General features: G+C 33.1%; 1 protein-coding gene across 10 annotated transcripts in view; it reads right to left on the minus strand.

Moving 5' to 3' along the window:
* LOC109534484 (tyrosine-protein phosphatase Lar) overlaps positions 1-21,139 on the minus strand; it is a 455,803-nt gene that overhangs the window by 92,123 nt on the left and 342,541 nt on the right. For all 10 annotated transcript variants that reach the window (XM_048669227.1, XM_048669234.1, XM_048669236.1 and 7 more), the window contains 2 exons: positions 17,100-17,231; positions 16,226-16,387 (listed from right to left, as the gene is read on the minus strand). In XM_048669227.1, coding sequence (XP_048525184.1) covers positions 16,226-16,387; positions 17,100-17,231 — 294 coding nt within the window. The remainder of the gene's footprint in view (positions 1-16,225; positions 16,388-17,099; positions 17,232-21,139) is intronic.

Raw genomic sequence — 21,139 nt, forward strand, 5'->3', positions numbered from 1 at the left:
AGCCTTTATTCATGACGGAATATGTAGTCATTACGCCAGATTCCAAGCAGAATGTGCTCATCAACGCCGTATAATCCTAATGCGATCGAGATTGTGGAATGAACCAAGGGCACTATTTCCAACAGACTTAATCGGTTTTTCAACACAAAACATTCTGAGTAATTAGAAGTAACTACTACTTGTAGACGCTTTTCAAAAGATAACATTGTTTGCATAGGACCCACAGAATAAGTTCTGAAAACCATTCCAGGAATTTTTAATTAACAAGATATCAACGACTCCCTTTCTTCTAAATATAAGCGCTTAGTTGATAATTAGTTAATAGTCAAATTAAAACGCTTAGAATCGCGTAACCAACTAAAATGTTACTTTTCAATTAATTGGGAATTCACTCGTGCATTAAATCCACTTGCTCATTTACACCCGTTATTACTGCAACGTGCATGTCTGAAACCCTGAATGCAATAATATTATGATTTATTTTATTTGGCCAGATTATAAAATCAGGATAATTTTTTATGCTTCCTAACTTCTCGAATTCGTTTTGACATATTATTTACGAATTTTACTTATAGAACTATTGTTTTTATAATAATATTTACCAAAATGCTTTCACTTGAACAGTATCCTTCAGCTCAGTTTGTTAATGTTAATGTCAAATTCCATTTGCATCTAGTTTCAAATAAATTTTCCTCAACACCATTTCTTGTCTTTGAGTTCCCTGTACCCCCAACTCAAACACATTCGAGCAACAAGGTAAAGATCCGTAATTGCAATCTCAACTTAAACGGACTTTAAACAGGGAAATAAGCATCACAATTCAGTCAAGCTGTGCAGTAAAATTAATTCTTGATTAATAAAGTAGCAGGGAAAATTATTCAGCCGGCAAATAATAAATGCAGGCAAGCGGCAACGGAACAAACGGTGTCTATAAAATAAACATGCCTCCCGGATTTCAATAAAATATTTTTGACTATCATTATAAATAATGTAGATTTCTGGCAACAACTGTCTTAAATGATCCCTTGAAGACCGTTATTAAACCCCTCTAAGCGCTGTTTCATGATTTATAACCGAAATTATGAGCGTCAGTTACGTTCGCTTTTACTCTAAATTTTCAAATGGATTTTACAATAAAGCGTATCTAAAGGGAAGGAAATGTTTTTGCAACATAAAAAACAAATTGGAAAATGTAATGCGAAGTTCTTGATGATCGTCTGTGCTAATGATCAAATGGATTTCGTTCGGGCAACGAATTCATACATTTTTCAAAAGATTACTTATGTGGTTGGGGTGTCAGAAATCCTACTTTCCATGTTGTTTATAGATAAAAAAACTTCTTTTCCCATCATAATCAATAGTAAAATATACTATCAAAATTATGAAGTTAGATAGTTTTCTGCTTTGGTTATGAAATTGTCTTTATCGTTTTTGAGTTTTGTCTCGTTTTCAAGTTCGCATAAACTCTGTTTGAACCTTTTGGTATTTAGAGCCAAGTTTGAAATATTTTTTAATTTATTGTATGATTCTAATAATATTATTTGCGTGTTCTATATTATTATATTATCCGAAACAACATATTTTTTCTAACTGGGTCAATTGAGCGTTTTATAATGTCGATAGACCAAGACCTATTAAAAAATTAACAGAAAGTGCTATTATTTTTCGCGTTTCTTTTCAAACCGTAATAACACCACGATAAGTTGAAGAATAACAAAAAAAACTAGTTGTATTTACAACACTTTTTGGCTTGATAGTATTAGCCTATATTTTTGAGTTAGAATTATTTTACCAAGTGAACTTGATTCTGTGCACGCATAGTCATTTTCATTAGTCATTTAAATTTTAGATATTCGTTTCGGAACCTAAAATTGAAAATTAATAAAATTATTAATTTTGAGGTGTATCCATTATAGGCAATCAAAACATTTATAAATTTTCACCGTTTTTTTCTTGTTGCAAATATGAATATTAAAATAAACAATTATATTTGAGTAATAGTTACATCAAGTTTTCAAACCGCCTCTTTGCTTTTTTTACATAAACGGCTATTAATTGCTGACCGAGAAAAATTACTTTAGAAGAAATTATCACTTTCCATTTCATCTTAATATAATATAATATTTCATCCAGTCTTAATGTGTGATTCTAGGAAAATTGACTTACCAACGTTAACTTACTGACGTTAATAACTGCATGAGCATGTTATACAATGACTCACCTAAAACAAAGAAAAGAAAATATTAATGAAATAATGAAAACTCTACTTATATCTTAGGTTATTAATGAGAAATATTTTAAATTTAATTCCTACTGCTTCCTGTTGAACTCTAATGATATTGAACAGTGCTTCAAAGCGTATATATAAATCTTAGTGTGGCGAATATTTTGCAGTACTTTTGGGATTATTATTTTTTTTGGTTATACCAGGAGTGAACAAAATAAAACCCAAGTTTATAGTACCAAATACTTTGATGACCAACAGTTAAATATATTGTAAGTATTTGTCTCAAAATATATGACAAAATCTATTGATCGGAATCAACTGCTAAATAACCACTAGAACCTATTTGAAATAAAGTCATAGTTAATAAAACTACTAGAAACCAAAGTTATACCCATCATCCTGACAGTTTTTTTCGCGTAAATCTCGCCCTCAGGACGCCATCTGTTCTCGATAATATTATTTTATAGATATCATCCATAGTACAATGGCATACATATTACCTTAACAAAAACCCGCACATTCGCATAATGAAAAATGGGATTGCAAGCAGCGATACGATCGTTTCATAAAACATTTCCTTAAAGAGAGAAAAACTCGACGATGAGGCGCAAATGCCGAAAGAATAGAATGAAGGATGGCATTTTGAAATAAATTGTTTAGTGTTCAACGTCTCTCAGTCAGGATGCTGAATGGAACGGGAATACAAAGTAACACTTTTACAATGCCATCTTTCCTGGCTGTTCCAATATGCTGATTTTAAGCATTTAGGTTTTTATAAGCAGATGGAAAAACGGAAAGTTGTAAGACATTGACGAGAATATTATTTTCTGCTTGAAGAGAACAGAAGAATATGATAAGAAAATTTCAATATATACAAAAATGCTACGAGTTACACGAAGAATCCGGAAAGAGAGGTTGATTTTTTAAATTAAAACAACCAGCAATTTTTTAAAAGCAGTTAAAGAGAATGGGTATTAAAGTTTTCTACTGTTACAATCAAAATCACATTTGAAATTATTTAAATTATTGCGACAGTATCTCGAAATGTGAATTTTGATAAAAGCATAAATTAATAATATACATACACGACAACGAAATCATTTGATTGTACAGCACTAAAAAATCAAGCCACTTCTGGAAATAACTATTTAAAACAAACATTTTCTAATTTTATTGTTTGGTTGTGTGCTGTACAATTTTAACAATAACACAACATATCAATAAATACGCGATGCGGACCACAATTTTTCATGATAGTTTCGAACAGTTGAAGCTTTTTAATAAAGTGTGTCCGTTCGGAATTAATTCGGAAAACAATTGCCTTAACAAACGCACTTTGTTTTGCAATTATACTCCACAACGACTAAAAAATCAGCAATGGGCAAGCACCGTAATAGTCAATTGAAAATTTGTTTTCTATCCCAGAACAAAAAAATAATGAAATAAATTAAGGTTTTCAACAGCAGATTAGCTTGTTATTCAATTGGGAAACAACCATACGTATGGTGTATCAGATATTAAAACTTTTGTTATAGTGAACAAACCCTGTTTTCAAATGCCAAACCAAAAACAGCACTTGCTGATTAAATGAATGGGTAAAATTGTACGAAACCACATACATTTTTCTTTCATTACAAGAAAACTGCTGATTATTCCACTAAAACATCTTTGCATAGAAGCGGCAAAAGCAAAAAATGAAAAAAAAGACGAAACAAAGTAGAACTACATAGACAAACAAAAACTATGTCGAATACAGTTGACGAGAGTGAAATGAGGACGTAACAGAATGACTCAATAAAATCATAAAGTAGAGGAAGAGATGACAAAAAAGATATTACTGAACGTCACATGAGAAGATAAATAAAAAGCGGCTATTAATGACAAATACAACAACAAGAGCACTTATAATTATTATATTTCAATTAATATTATGGAAATAATACGAATGTTGCCACACTATAGGAAAAAGTGCTGCAACGAAAACTGTACATCCCTTTTTTTCGACATCGTATGGGTTTGTGGCCCTTAATTTACACGTCACTAGAAAAACGCATTGTTACAGGAAATACTGAAGTGCCAGTAAATTTCGCCAAAAATGATTTGTTATGAACAAAAACAAACACCCAGTACCTTAAAATCTCCACCACTGGCTAGTTAGTGAACTCGAGTAGGGTGCAAAATATTTTATTAATAGTTGTAAAGGGTGTATATTAGCCGCCTTCTGTAGATTCCTCATATCTTGACAAAAAAAAATTGATACCTTGTAACCAGAAAATCAAAAAAAAGAAAAAACACGGAGAGACAAACGGACGAGGAAAAAGTTTTTCTTTCGCCATGAAAAATATATATATATAGTCTTCCGTTGCAAGAATAATTTAGCTCCACCCTGAATATACCAATTATTCCTTAAGAACTTACTTTTTTATTTTTACAATACACAGAACACAACTTACTTACATTAGAATAATCTGTAGAAAAACCTGTCAAAACCGGCAACATAAAATGTATTTACTTGGAGAATGGAAATCCATCATTTAAGCACACAGAGATTAATGTTTCAGGCGTCGATTTAATTGTTTAATTTATCTTAATATTATTCCGCGCACGATAGTGGAAGCATAACACGAAATCACCAAGTAGAAGTGATAAGGTGGCATTAGCCCTCTAATTTGTAACACCCAGTCAGTAAACCAAACTCGTATACATGGAAACATCTTGAAGATTTTGTTTCAGCTAATCAATTTTAAACTGTTTTGTTGGGTAAAAAACTCACTCACTCTCAATCCTACGAGAAACAAACAAAATATAACTGGATACTCCTCATTTATGAACAGCGGAAAAATGTATGCCCTTTTAATGTAAAAAAGGTCCTGTTTCCAAAAGCAGAAATTTGAATCTCACGTTCTGAGGAATAAATAACTGAAAAAAATTGAAATGTGATGTATAAATAATGCAAGATATTGAAACTCCATAACTGTAGATGTTAACGTGTTACTTATAAAAACACTTTATTGTGTCTCGTAACATTTGGCCATAAATCGATCAAATTATTTCGGTTCGATACCCACTTCTAGCAACCATATCCGTTGAGGCAGTTTGTAAGGGCTTTTAATTAGGTTAATTGCAGAGCTAGTTAGTTTGACGCCGCGGAAAAACTGCGTGGAAAAATTGTAGGACGGCATACAGGATAATGCGGAGGATTAAACGAGGGTTTATTGAAAAATTATTTTCAAGACTACGAGCAGTAACACTAGACCGTTATTAAATTCGCCTGAAAATTACCTTTTCATAATGAGAAACAGATTAGATTAACATTGGCAAAGCAAAATACATGAGAGTAATAATTGCATTAATTACGGGGGAATATAAAAAACAGGTGGGTGTAAAAGGGAGTTCTGGCTGCCTGTGCGTAGGTGAGCTCATAAAACAATACATATTAGGGCTGCTTTCTGTGTCGATAAATTTGAGGTAATTAAAAAGCATTTGCAAGCACGCAGTGGACGTAGGAAATCACCGAATGTTTCCTCCCTTTTAATTACAGTTTTACAAGGAACCAGACATTAATTAATGAGAAAATGCAAATTTATTTTATATTATAGGTAGGTTTATAGGCCCCCTAATGAATTTGACGATTATTTTCAATATTCTTATCTGACTAATATTGAAATGTAATTCGAGTTTTTGCATAAGCATTTACATATTGTTACAATATCCTCCTTACCCATCGATTAATTCAACAAAGACACCTATGAAAAACCGGGAAATTTTTGTGATTGTATTATTCACCAATTTTACCAAATATATTAGTGTTTTTGAAGGGTTGTCGTGCTACATTGACCTTTATCTTTTCACAACTTATGTTAAATTAACCGGTAACAAAATAGGGTCCTGGAGATAAAGACAAGAGATGAAATAAGAGGTTTCAAAACGAAAAATCATTACACCTAAAACGGTATCAACACGCCAATACGCATTATGCTGTAAAGTGCTCCAACAATTCAACTTAAACTTTTCATCCCGGGTCTTTTGTGCTACATAAATATAAGTTTTAAAACTCATTTGACGTAGTGAAAACCGCAAGACATTGAGACAGAATGTCGCTCATAACTTTAAGTTTCATTTACATTACAGGTATTTTATTTATCTTTCTTTGAATCATCGTAATGCAAAGGATTAGAGCATTTTAACGTTTCTTGAGAAAGAGAAATATCTCGGCTATAAACTGAATAATCAAACAGATTTATCTGGAAAAGTTTGCCAGCAATTTTAATGGCAGATCCATTGTGTAATACAAATGTTTAATGCGTATTTTAAAACTGTTTAAATTAGTAATTTTCGCTGGTTTGTATATCATTTATATTTCTTTAATTTGGATGTCAATTCTCCAGTTGAGAAACTCATTTAACAAAAACTAGCTTTAAATGCAACTGTTTAGATAGTCATTTATTAGATTTCGATCAAATTAGTATCGACACCAACTTCAAAATCAACCAAACAAAAACAAATTTCTTTAACGGTATTATTTCTGATTCGTCGCCTGAATTATGATGTTTTCATTTTAGCAATTGATGTCTACTACATTAACTCTTACTAATATTAGGGAGAATAACAAAAATAAAAAAGCTCTCAATACTTTGTAATTAATAAAAAAATCACTTCAATATGTTGCCCACATAACGGATCACTTCGGTTGATTAACCAATTATTATCAATTATTATGACCGATTTCGTTGTGTAATATCATTGTCTTGCGTGCGATTTGAAACATTTCATAAAACTAATCAAGATAGACGATTTTCCAAATTGAATATTTGCATGACTTCTTAATATTCTGTCAATAAACCATCAAAGTTCAAAACTTTTGGCCTAAATTGTGTGTAGCTTTCGTGTTTCATTAATTCATTTTCACCATGCTCTAGCAATACGGTGTTGCTGCTAGAGCAAAATGTCATTAGAGAAGCCTTTGACTTGTTAATCTGGACTAAATTCAGCAATAAGTAGACAATGGTGGAACAATTTAGTTTGTTGAATTTTCAGTAACTTGCCGATATTTTTTACTTCTAGTGGGCACCAGAAGGCACTTAAAATTGAATTGGTTTTCACTTATTCTCCAGAATATAACTCAACTCCTTGAGAGGATTGACATTAATCAAATAAACCTAAGAACTAGTCGGTGCTTTATTGCTAATGGAGGTGAAAATAATCTTAACAATTTAGAGGATTTAAAAAGTTCGATGCATTTAAGCCGACAAATCCGAAAATGCACAATTCGTTCTCTCTTTACTAATTTAATTTGAGTCAGTTTGAGTTTCTGTGCTCCCAACGTAAACCACTTTGTTTAGAAATCTCTTTCACGTTCTGCAGATGAATGTCGAGTCTATTTATGTTGAGTTTGAAAAGCTCATATGCAAAGAGAATTTATTCTGACAAGTTATATAATTATTGATGTGACTTCGTGATTCAACGTGATTTATTTAAATCTCTTCTCGGTCGCTTACGTCTACGCAAACTGAAGAAAAGAAAGATTTTAACGACATCAGGCACACCAGTTAAGGAGAAATGTTAGTTAATGAGAACGAAAGTTAAAGGGTTCAATTCAACAGTTACCAATTTTGATAAGTACTGAAAAAAAGTGAATACATTTTTGTTAACTGAACCAGAGACCCATTATTATGAAATAATAATATTCTTAAAAATAATTTTGGTTATAAGATTGAATTATATGCGAACCTAACAACAACCCTATAATATGCTTTATAACAAACATTATTACTTAGCATATTGTAGCACAAAAATCATTCAAAGTGTTTCCCATTGCAACAAAAGCCATATTTATTACTTCAGAAATAAAAATGGAGTTATCGAAACATCTGAAAAGGCTTGATCATTATTCATTGGATAACGCATTACGGAAATACAGTTCAACATTAGCATTTCGCAAAAATGTATGTATCAGATTCATTAGAGTTTGATTATAATTTCATTGTTTAGCGCAACAAAATCGGTGGGGAACAATGAGCCATATTAAAGTGAATGTAACAAGTTTTTCCTTTCACGGGCAGCAGGTAGAAGAAACTTTGATGAAAAACCTGCCAAGGAGTTTCGCATTTATTAATAAAGTTTCTTACAATAGCACCACACGCAAACGAGTAGGTATAATATGGAAAATAAGTTATGCAACACTAACCAAAAATTAACCAAAAAATGGCTACAGTTTGTGTTTAAAATTTTTAGTTATCAAACAGTTGAATTTTCTAAGCGTTTCTTCAAATAGTGACTTCTGCGAAAGCAATAGGTTGTATTAAAAAAAAACAGGTTTATGCAAAAATCCTAAATAGTACCTGAGCGTTGAGCCTGCAAGATATTCACAGGAAAACCTTATTTAAGAACTAACATGTTATATAAAATTATCGTGTCACAGACTGGATACAGAGGTTGATCCTATTTTTCTCATTTTGATGTAAGAATTCATATAATAAAATATCTGAAATACGATGGTTTGCTGAGAATTGTTATCAAGTTTCCCCAAGACAAAACTGTGTTTAGTTTAAAAATGGACTTTAGTGAATACATTTTTTATTGTTAGTTAAAATACAGTGTTTTAAAATGGAAAGAACTATAAAAATGGCATATGTGTTCTTTAACCTTGTTTTTGTACCCGCCTTTGTTTTTTTTTGTCCTACAAAATTGTAGGTAATGAGTGTACTTAAACGTATTTTAATTTACTTAAATTTTCCGGATTATCAACAGGCGATTACATTTTCTTTGTTGTTTTAGGACATTATCTGACTATTTTAAATAAAACTATTTTAGATAAAAATATTTAGATCGGTTATCAAAAATCTTGCATATTTTCGTACTTCGAAGAGAGTTTACTTCCGAATTATACCAAATGACGTCATGAATGAAAATGAATCAGTAAGTAGCTTTACATATAAAATTGAAGCTTGGAAACAATATTTCTATATTAGTTCATTGTATATCAACATATTAGCACATTTGGCAGTAAATTGTTGAAGAAAAATAACAAAATTAGGCAATTTTATCGTAAGATTAGGAAAAAGCCACATCCATCTGTTCCATCTTTTGTTACTATTCCGAGTTTCCCCTATCCTAGATAACGACCATCAGTTTTCCGGTTCGGCGCGCCGGTATACGTGAACTATTTCCATGAAGTTGGTAAAAGTGCCCGCAATGTTCGTGACTGGATTTGATAATTAATTCCGCTTGTCATTTACAAAAACCTCAAGTGAAGTTTGTTGCAATTGTGATAATGTTACCTCGTGTTTTCCTCAGGAACAACGCGACTTACAATGCGGACGCGACAAACAAAACAACACTCCACTTTTCCGCTGCCAGTCGACCTTACTGAAGGTAATGAATGAGGAAAACGAGAGTCACTTGTTTTTGGATTCAGTATGTTAAAACATATTTACGGAATTGTTTCGGGATCGCAGAGGGCCGTGTTAACAAAAAAAGACAACACGCACCTTGATTCAGGATTTTCTTTATTGTTGCTTCTTGATTTCGCTTATCATTCATGTCTTCTCCAAAGAAAACAACCCTAATTATTTTCGTCATGCTGAACGACAAGCCATTATTTTATCAATTTATTCGCTAATTCGATACAGTTTTGGTCACACTTATACTCCAATAAAATTATCTTTAATCGGCCCTCAGTGAACTTTTTTTAAATGTTATTACCTAAAGCAAAAACGTTCTTCCATTGCAACAACCAAACGTCCACTCGTTTGTCTCTTGTCTTATTGGTACATTATTATTACCACACATCCTGACTCGAACGTGGTTTTATCCCTTTTAAGGAGCATTTTTGGTTAGTTTTTAAATTGTGCTCTTCAAAACTTAAATGTGTAAAGTAATGTAATAGGAAATGTATAATAAAGTATGTCAAAAATGCATCAAATTTAGCTTCCTTCTAGGGGCACGGAATAATACAAATCTTCCACATGATTCGAGATTGAGATCGATTGAGAACGCGAAAGTTTCCGCACCTCAAGAGCTATGCATGGAGAACCAATTGAAGATTTCACCCATAATTTTCATGATCTCAAACGAAAAAGAAGAACCATATATCCAGAAACTAATGGGTTTTTCGGGTTTTTAGGTCGGTAAAAGCACCGGTTTTCCGGTTTTATGCAAGCCACTCGTTCTTGCGAAACGTCAGGAAGAAATTCTACCGAACGACGGCATAAAAACCCGAAAAACCCATTAGTTTCAAAGAATGGCCTCGAAAGTCTATCTCTTCAGATATCTAGAGTTTTCTATAAGTCTATAAACTGTTCAAATTTTCACCAGAAAACAATTTCTTTTTAGATCAAATGACTCAGCAAAGTGAACTTGAGCTGTTCTGTGATAAAACTCATGTAGTAAGTAACAGAAAACGCATTGAAGTGCGGATACTTATTTATACAGGGTGATTCAAAATTGAATTGATTGAAAAATATTGAAATTTTTTTTTCGAAAATTTCTAGAAGATGTTAACAGTTGAAGATCGAATTTCAACTTTGTTATTAAGCATTATTTTGAAATGGTTCCATGTTTAATTGGTAGAATATTGGAATACTTCAGCATTCAAAAAGAAAAATTACGAAAATTTTTGACATCAAAAATGTTCTCTTCTACAATTTTTTGATGAAAAGGCACAGCGGCAATGATGTTTTTTGTCAATAACAGATAGTTACAGGTAGATCTTGTCAATCTTAACAATAATTTGTCAAACTGTGACTTACTTTGAATTTCTTTTCACGAATTTGCGGATATGCGATTAGTTCAGGGGAAATGCTACAGAAAGATAGCAGAACCTGAAAGAACGCAAGCCAACAAAGGGCGAGGAGAGTGGTTCCAGGAAGATAGTGGACGATAGATGTTCGGGTTCCAAGCACAGAGGAACACGTATTGGACATAACCGAATCAGGGCCTTCCAGGGACACTCAGAGCCCAATAACTGACACTTTCCCAAGCACCAAATAAATATCGAGGGCTACATTCCTACCACGTTTGTACGATACACACAGCACAAGGAGATACAAATGGAGCAGGAGTTAATTAACTGAATACGAGAAGCTGTTTGATAAGAGTGGATAATAAGGAGATTACACAGGCACTAGCTTGTTTGGAGTTAACCATTCAAATGTTTGGTGTTGTAGGGTTTATTTATAAACACCCATATTCGAGATTATGAGAACAGGTTGATATTTCGTCAACAAATCTTGTTGAATTTACCGTTTATCCTTGTCTATCTTATTGACAGTCTGTATAATTCCATGGTTACCGGAGTTTTAAATAATTACGAAGCCACAGGTATTTGCGCAATGTTAATTAGGCAGATTATATTGAAAAACATTGCTGCCGTATTTCTGATATAGTTTTTTGCAAATTTCTCAGTTTTTAATAACAATTAATTTATTTTACTATTTTTTATGTAGTCCTATAACAGCGCCAGACAACACCTCCAGAGGAATAACGCCAATTTTGAATTACCCTGTATATATCACTATATTGAGAAAAAAATTGAAAAAGTGGATAGCGGGCACTTAACAGATTTAACTTATGTATTGTAAACGAGAAAAATGTTCTTTTCGGGAGCGAGTCTCACACTTTGTTGCCTCCGGAAATACCCTCCAGAGCAAGTACATTTCTGAATAATTCTGTTTACGGTATAAAATAGATAACACATCAATAAAGCATTTGGTTTCAGAGACAGATTGGAAGAACCCGGTATATATTCTGATATTAACAATCTGGGAAAGCTGAATGCTTTTCCTCAATATACCCACATAGATTTTTCAGCTTAGCGATAACAGGAGTGGAAGATATATTCCTAAACTTTATCCCATTTATGAAATTAATTCCCGAAGTTTGCCGAGGACCTGAATTTCTATTATCGTGGCGAAATTTACATAAAACTCATTTAGAAAGACAATAGTTGATTACATGTCGTCGGAAACCATAACTGGATTTTGTGGTGCGAAACGGGATCTGATTTCATTATTGCATTTAATAAAATAGACCACTTCTCTTCGTAATCTCTGCTAGGCTGCCATTATTGGTTTGTTGCTTTTGGAGTTTCCAATTAGAATTTTATATGTAGTTTGCCTAATTTATTAATAGAAGGAACCTTACAAACAATGCGAAATTAACACGAAGTACAAAGCAGAATAAAATTGAAATAAAAACTTAGCAGTAGTACTATAGAACAATTAATCTCAGGCTAAAAATTAAAAGCACTACCGGAACTTTTAATTAATAAAAACGTCGTTATGACTGAAATAATATTCGCTCTCTTCCACTGCTAAATATCCAATTACGTTCCAGAGGTCTAACGTTAAAAAACAGGGGAAAATCTTAAAAACTCATTTACGAGCAAGGCGAACTTTTATATTCCTAATAAAATTAATGAGTTCATATTCTTTCCTAGAGTTTTAATTTAATGGACAGGACTTTGCTTTTAAAAAATAAAGTTTGTTGCATTATAATGGAATTTTCATGTTAAGACTTGAATTGGGCTTTCAAACTTTCGTCACAAATAAGAGTACAGTTTAATACCTTATTAGAGCAACTCTGTTTTGGACTGTTGGGACTGGTTATTTTTTGCATTATACGCAAACAAACAACGTTTTCGTCTACCGTCTCAAAGTATTTCATTCTCATGTCTTAGTGTCTAGAGTCGTCGACTCAGTTACTTCTGTTTTATTCTATACAAATCAAAATTTAGCATCAGCGTCACTAGAGTGCAGTGAAGCATCACTAGCGAACTGAACAAAGCACGTTCTAGATATTTTGCTACATAAAGAGTGAGTTTAATTAGATTCACTGACGTCTAGTTCAATTATTGAAAATATATTGTAGTAAACTAGTTCACTGCCTAATAACCGTAATTTGTTAAGCCGCTTTGCGACATGTAGGTAGTTAAAGAAATCAGTTAAGCTGAAAATAGACCCAACTTGCGACTGGTATTAAAAATGCATTACATCTTCATTAAATTGGCAACATAAATTAAACTGAAATCTTTCAGACCGGAACATCCGACGTCAACGCAGTTTCGGAGTTATTATGCACTCGGACATACCATCGGCACAAGAATAGCTAATGCCCTAACATGGCCATCAATCATAACGTATTCATGTCGACAGTGTCTGGCGTTTATTTAATTAAAATTTAATATAGATTGAGGATCTTATTTTTGTAATAAACTCGCTGTATTGGAAACCACGTAGACTGTGACTGACGAGGCGATCGGCAAGCTAGTTTGCATTCATCTTGAATGTTAAAAAACCAAGACCGCATTGAAGGAAACAATGCCAAACAAAGATAAACAGGTTTCAGTAGGACAATACAGAATTGAACCAAACGAGAAAAAACATATCGTCCAAATTCACTATACACTGGATTCATCTGATAAAATTGGCGGTATTTAAATCGTGCATTATATTTATATACCGCATTGTTTATAATGTTTACTGTCTGTACATTTCAAAATAATTCGTACTATGTAGATTGCAGAACCTTAATTTATTCTGGTCTTATTTTAATAAGCAAAGTGATTTACACAATAAATAAATTATGTATAATTAGATAATATCAACTAGCAAGAGTGTTTTAACTACAGCAAAGCGGATTCAAATTGAGCAAATACTCTAATAGTACAATGAATTTCTCTGAGGGCTCACCGGGAAAGGCAACCAACATTAAATAAATTTCGTTTTTACCCTGATTTCGTCAAAATTTTACAAATAGATTATTAGTAGTTTTTCTATTCAAGACTTATAGTACAGTTCCTTTTCAAATAGCACTACTATACAGCATGTTCCGTTAGGATGCAATGGCTTGACGTCTAGACCGTTAGATATAAGTGAAAAATGAAAATATCGTGGTTTTTACATTTTGTGATCAACATTTTCGCTATGTTCTTTTGTGCGTAAATTCGGAAAGAAAGTTAATTTCAGTATTAGTTTCCCTCGCTTTCTCCAAAAATACACACTATGTCCGCTAAATCACCAATTTCCTGACCGGATCTAGAATCAGGGACAAGCAGTTCGAGAATTTCCCTAAATTCTTCTTAATTTCTTAAACTATCTGATAAAGAAGGCCTAAAATACACAGAAAAAGATGGCAAATAAATGTGGCTAGAAAACAAATTTTAGTGTTGTTTGAAACATTTGAACTTTCATAATTCGAAGAACACACACCTGAGCAGGTTTGAAGCAATAAAACTTTACAGTCAAGGGAAGAAGGTCAATTTCTTCCTTTAATAGCCGACCAGAGAAGCAGGTTGCTATCTTTTACCGTTTCTAAAAAATTGAATTTTCAAAATATTCTTTGCAACTGTTGGCAAGAAAATTAAAATTGTCGGGAAACAATAGAAGCAGTGGGGTATCAAATGATTGGAAACTTAATGGAGATTAAGAAAAGGGAAAATTTGAATGTGCTACTAAAAAAACCAAAGTAAACGACGGAAGCGATTTTATAAGACTTTTAGTGTAGTGGAAAATAAATTGAGGTAACATTGCCAAATTAAAGAGCCACAGCAATTTTATTTTTTGCCAATCTCGAACCGTTTAGAATTAATGAAGCCATTTCATACCAATGGGACACCCTGTATAGCGGGCTGGGATCGAAAACTCAAAAATTCAATTGATTCGTAAAATCTAGTAATACTATTGGCCTTCTTTGCGAATACTTTCGGTAAAATGCGCTAGCGTCTGAGGACATTACGCTTTCAATAATTGCAATAGTTAAATTCGAATGTTTTAGCTTATATTCTTATTTACTTTGATGCTTTATATTCCAATACTTTATTCACAATTGAAACTTTGGAGAGTAAGTTTTGTACTCATGACCTCAAAAATGAGACACTTTATTTGCTCCTTTCCTCCAGGAGTTCTACTGGTTCTGGCTGGCTCAATTGAATATTGTACTGGAGGTCACGTTGTCTTAACTCTTATTTCTAAATTATTTACATTTAATTTCTGAGAAATGATAAATTAGAAAATACGGATTCAAAAATAAAAAGCGGCAGCACCTCCTAAACAATACAAAGATGCTACCGACTATTAATGGGTTGGAGTTTTTTCATATGGTTGTACGATGATGTTGTGCATTGTTTTCCTTTAAGATTTCGAGATCTTCTAATTACTCAAGGAGCGCAAAAGCAATTGTGGCTTAGACAATATTAACCAGCAGCCACGGCCAATAAATGGATGTTTAATTATAGATATTTGCGGTTAGTTTTTAAATTGTGCTCTTCAAAACTTAGAATGCACATCTACTTTTCCCAAGAAAATTTAGGACTTCTCCAAAGAAGTCCTAAATCGGACAAATCTTAGAGATAATGCACACACCAGAGCACTGTGCTATTTTCAAGTGACATGTTTCTCTTGAAAAGTGAAAGTTGCCAGCGAAAGTGCCTGCTACTAGTACTCTGATTGCCAAACTCGTACTGCCAGTACTCTTGGAAAAGTCTGAAGTAACTCTTCATGGAATAATAGCTAAAGCATTTGCGTATATTATCCAAAGCCGAATTTTAAAAAAGGACGCAACAAATAAGAGTTGAAGAAGGGCTTCAGGTGTACTTTTCTCACAGATCATTTTCCAGATTTTTCAAGATGAGCAGTTCTGTGATAAATTGTGCAGATGTGGGAAAACTCATGCTATGAGTGCCGCATAGGACTCGAAATTTTCAAATTAAAAACTATAATGGAAGTGTATTCTTCTAACTAATATTAAATTTTCCGTTAAACATTCGCAACTCTTAATCCAAATTTCATTAATTTCAATGCAACTCCCTTCATTAATAATTTACCTACATACCCATATATTCCAATTGGTCAAAAATCAATAGCACCAAATAGTTTAATCCCACGACAGTCGGTATCTTTTGTCTGAAATTATACCCGTTTCTATGCAGATGGTTGAAACAGTTTTCCACCAACATTCCAATTTATCGATATGTTTTTTTCACCATAAGTTCGAACTTACCTTCAAAAACCTGGAGGGTCGCCTCAGCACTAACGGCATCCCCAACGCCATTCTCAGCTACACATTCGTACATAGCATCATCTCGACCCGCCTTAACGGGATCGATTCTCAGCAGTGCCCCACCATCAGGAAAATCTTTCACTTGGTACCGAGTCTGAGAACCTGCAATATATTGATATAAGCACATTTGTGGCATGCAATTATAAAACGCGTCTAGCAACAATGTTATTCACGTGTTTGAGGAAACAAGGCCACAGAAGCAGTGAAACGATTAAACAGCCATAAACCTTACATATTGCTTTATTCATCTGGGAAATTACGCTTTCTTTTCCTTCGTTTAAATTTTCCGCTTTTTCTCCCTAGAAAACTGCAAATAGTGACGTCTCAGGAAACAACGGTCTTCCATCCACATAGTGGGATTAACCGTTCTTTAGGATGGTTTTATTTTCTGCTGTCGCGACCGCTTAAATGCGTTCTTTGGATTTACGACCGGTTAGGACGTGACTTTATATTCATTTTTAATTTCGAATGCTTGTAATATATGTGAAACATGGAGATCTTAAATAGAAACATTCATTCGTTAAGCACATGTAAGGTTTCCAGTAAATCCGCAATAATACCCGCTACAGTGTGTATCACTTATAATGGAAAAACTCTTGTATTTTATTTATATTTAGTAGCTTATCTAGAACGTCATGAGCTTAATTGTTTCGGGTGCTCTTTTCTAACTTCAGATCATCCCAGCCTCTTACGAATTTGCGAATAGGAACAATTTTCTATATTTTGAGATGAGATTTTCTATCTTAAGTTTCGATCATCTACACACTGTAGTTTCTTGACCAATCGCAGGATTTTATGATTGAAATAAACTTACCTGATACTTTTTTGCCATTCTTCCTCCATTGAATTTGCGGCTTTGGATGTGCTTTCGCTTGACAATAAAACCCTGCTACACCCCCAGCTTTAACTTGCTGGTTTCTCGGCTTGGTAACAATTTCGGGAGGATCTGAAACCAATACTTCCAATTAGATACAGATAAGGATTCTGAAATATAATGCGCTTATTTAATTCAATCAAATTTTCATCTGTGTTGGAATGTCCATTACTAATCCTGCTTTACATTAGTGCTATTTTCAGCCATTGCCAACTTGAACATATTCAAGGCTGGCTTTCCATAAAATACTCTTATTGGCAAGTTATTGATTTTAGAGTTCGCTAGAGCATATTTACCAAGAAATATTTTACGCTATTTAAATTCCAGCAGAAGGTTGTCTTATGCAAATGAAATCAAACAGGTTTCCCGTATTATTCGTGCTAAAATTCCGAGAAATTGTCTGATTTTAGGGTTGGCATTCGGATACGAAACAAATTACGCAATACAATCGTTCGAATTGCAAATGAGACATTAACCGGTCCCCTGTTTTTGATGAATTGCCGCGAAAAATACATTTTTGATGTAAATGATCACAAGTTCATTAATATTTCGGCTTCTCCCTGTGCTACTTCGGATCTAAAAAGTCCATTAATTTGATACAAAAAATGAGGGAATCATTTTCGCTATCCTAAATATTTATTCTGAAAAAGAGACCAATTTCTTATTCAACGTCTTTCAACGCATGCGAAAAATTGTACGGACGAAGGGTGCAATAATGCAGAAATGCCAACAAGTGACCCAACATTCCACCCGAACCAGACTAAAAATATTCATCAGCAGTTTTGTAATTTCCTGAACTGGTTAGATAAGACTGTGCCATCATTGAATGTGTCTTGTTAATTGATACCGAACCTTAATTTACCTTATCAAGATTTTCATAACGTTAAACGTAATTTATTAATTTTCCCGGAGATGGTGATATTGTGGATAATTGATTTCTGGCACGCCATCGACTAATTTAAGTATTCCTACTTTGAAACAGACAGTTAATAAAAGTGGTACTCGCAAGGCAATTATATACTAGTTAGTTAATTGAAGTAATGAAACAGTGTTAACAGGACAACATTAATTGATAGGATGTTTGCAGTAAGACGACGAGGATCCTTTTTTTAAATAATTGCCTGCAATCGACACAATATGTAATGCTTATAGTAAGACGAACAAACGTTGATTTGAACTCACTTGGGATTTAGTCCATGTATTTCAGTTTTTTCAATTCCCGCAAAAAATTATTCACAATTGGATTTATTTAATAGAGAAGGGTATCTATGCTCCGAAAATTAAGTCGCATTGGCATAAGGTGGACAGAGAAACGAGATGCAAATACGTGCACATATTAGCAAAGTGAAGAAATACACGCCTCAGAAGAGAAGAAATAACGGGAAAGTAGTTAGGAAGATCAACATAATAATCGCCGCAGAGAAAAACAAGAGTTATAGAGCTCATTAATATAAGAGCGGCAGAGCATTAAACATGAGAAGTCAGTTTGCCTCTTTGAATACTGAAAGCCAAACAGAAGATCCAGTTGGATCATTCGGAGTTAAAGTTTTGAAACATTTTTATATGAATGTATGAATCTGAGCTGGTTCTTATTGATGCTGGCAGCGATAATGTGGATAAGAAGAAGTTGATGCCTATCACTGTAAAAGTGTATGTACAAATATGCACATTTCTCTTCTAAATAGTGACAAAGATCCAGAAGAAGTTGTAATGCAAACTCTTAAAGTTCAGAACACTAATTTATTAACTAATCCAAGTGCTGCTCTAGAAGATTACCATGAAACACCTTAGATAATTTTAATGAACTTGCAAAAATAGCCAGAGAGAAGCTGAGACAGTTCACTTAAGTTTATCAGTAGCACAGCTAACAAATAGTTCGGGTAACAGAAGCTACATTTTTTTATTAAAAACGCATAAAATAACAGTAAGTAAAACTTTCAACATCGTTTCGGTTTCAAGTATTTTTACAGGTGTTGCTTAGGAGTTGCATATAATTCAATAGCAAGCGCAATTTTTTTCAGCTGAATAAAAATATGACAAAAATACGAATCTAAACTTCGGACGCTAAAAAATGTTAAGACCATGTTGCAGTGTTTGAGTTTCCAGAGATTTTTACCAGATATTGCACTTAAAAAATGCCAAATTTAACACTAATAAAAAGCGCATTCTATGCGTTCAAACTTAGGACAAACAAACTCATTGTCAATGATGTCGCGAATGAATCGGAAACAGATGAAAACTTTTCTAATGACCAACTTGACACTGTGAGCAATAAAATCAAACTTGGAAATAAAACCCCGTATTTTCTTAAAAATCAAAATTAAAGGAAAAGTTTTCCAAGGATAAAAAAGGTGGAATTTGGTCGACAAATCCCACTTAGTTAAATATGTGGTTACTTAAATAACCACATATTTAACTAAACTTGGTTAATTTTTTAAAAATTAATTTAACTAAACTAACTAAATATGGTTAAATTTTTCATTAAACCAAAATACACATCTAAATTACGAAAAAACCTGTTGAATATTTAGGTGTTTTCAAAATTATTTACATTGTTGATCTACACAATTGCATTTTCAGTCACCTGGTGATACAAGCATTTGATTTAATAAGATTTGGCATCACAAAACTGCATCAATTTTTCATGGATAGTAGAAGATCGTTTCATCAGTTACACTAAGTAATAATTTAGCAAATGAGTTGGTAAATCGCAGTTCAAATCCGAGACAATCCGCAACAAATTGGTGGGCTCAAAATGCAGCCAAAACGGATAAAAAGGCTTAATAAAAAATAAATAACTCCCATTTGTCAACTGGACATTACGAGCAAAATCCATACGGTCATTTTGCAATGTACCTGTATTAAAGATTTTTCCGCATCGGGCGTTGCAAATCAATTAAATTGGCGTTTTCGAATTTGGATCCGACGTTTTCCATCAAACGTTATCTGGAAACTCATTTATTTACACTGGGCATGTTTTATATTTTAAACAAACCAAAAATCAATTTGCGATCGGAGCGCCAAATAAATGATTCCGGCTAATTTCCTACAGTGGGATGTCAGTTCGAAAATGCAACTATCATTTGCCAATTTTTTACGGCGGAAATAGTCGGCCCCTAAACATTTGGTAGCAATTCATTCATTAAACTATAAACCATCGACTATGTAAAATGGTTAAACATAAATTTGAAATTCGATTGCTAAACAGAATGGTGCCAAAAAAAAGATGAGGTTTTGAAGAAAATAATATTTTAAAAAATGGAACTAATTTTTGTAATTAATTAATGAGGGCTGTTTACAAGCAATTTCTTTGACCAATTGAGGCCAAAGAAGAAGCAAATGTCTTGCTTCTTGTTTGGCTGCCACTACATAAATTATTTAATATCCTGACATTTGAAGGATTATTACCTACTCAAAAACCAATCGAAAAGTGTTCCGAAATTTAAAATTCAATATAATTATTTCAAGAACAATACGATTTCTTGTATAGACACAACTGCTTAAGAATAATAACATAATAAAAACGCTACTAACCCAACAATTCTTACAATAATGCATATCCTCTATAGTCTCGAAAAACTGACGTTACTGTTTCACTTGATAAACTTATAATAAAACCTCTGAGTAATAAATTCTCTGAAAACAAAATATGAAAGCAAACCAGGCAAAAAATAATAAATCTACATGTTTGATAATCGGCATTGCCATATGGAAACATTGAAATCACAGAAAGATTCTTTCGCAATGTAACTTTTCAAGTTGAGTAACATTTCCGTTTAATCCGAGTATCAAAGGTCATAACTTTTATTCGCCGAGCTTTTCAAACGAGCTAAAGGTTCGTTTTGTGTCTTTTTATTTGTTTTAAATAGCTCGGTAAAACGGAATGAAAAAATTGGAAAAATAATTTCCATCCCGTTCAACAGGTGTAGGTAGGTTATTTTTGATAACCGGTGCGGTTATTTTTTATGCAAAGCACTGGA

Source organism: Dendroctonus ponderosae, unplaced genomic scaffold (genome assembly GCF_020466585.1).
Source record: "Dendroctonus ponderosae isolate FM_Combo_2020 unplaced genomic scaffold, Dpon_F_20191213v2 Dpon_F_20191213_8, whole genome shotgun sequence".
Classification (NCBI taxonomy): Eukaryota; Metazoa; Arthropoda; class Insecta; order Coleoptera; family Curculionidae; genus Dendroctonus; species Dendroctonus ponderosae.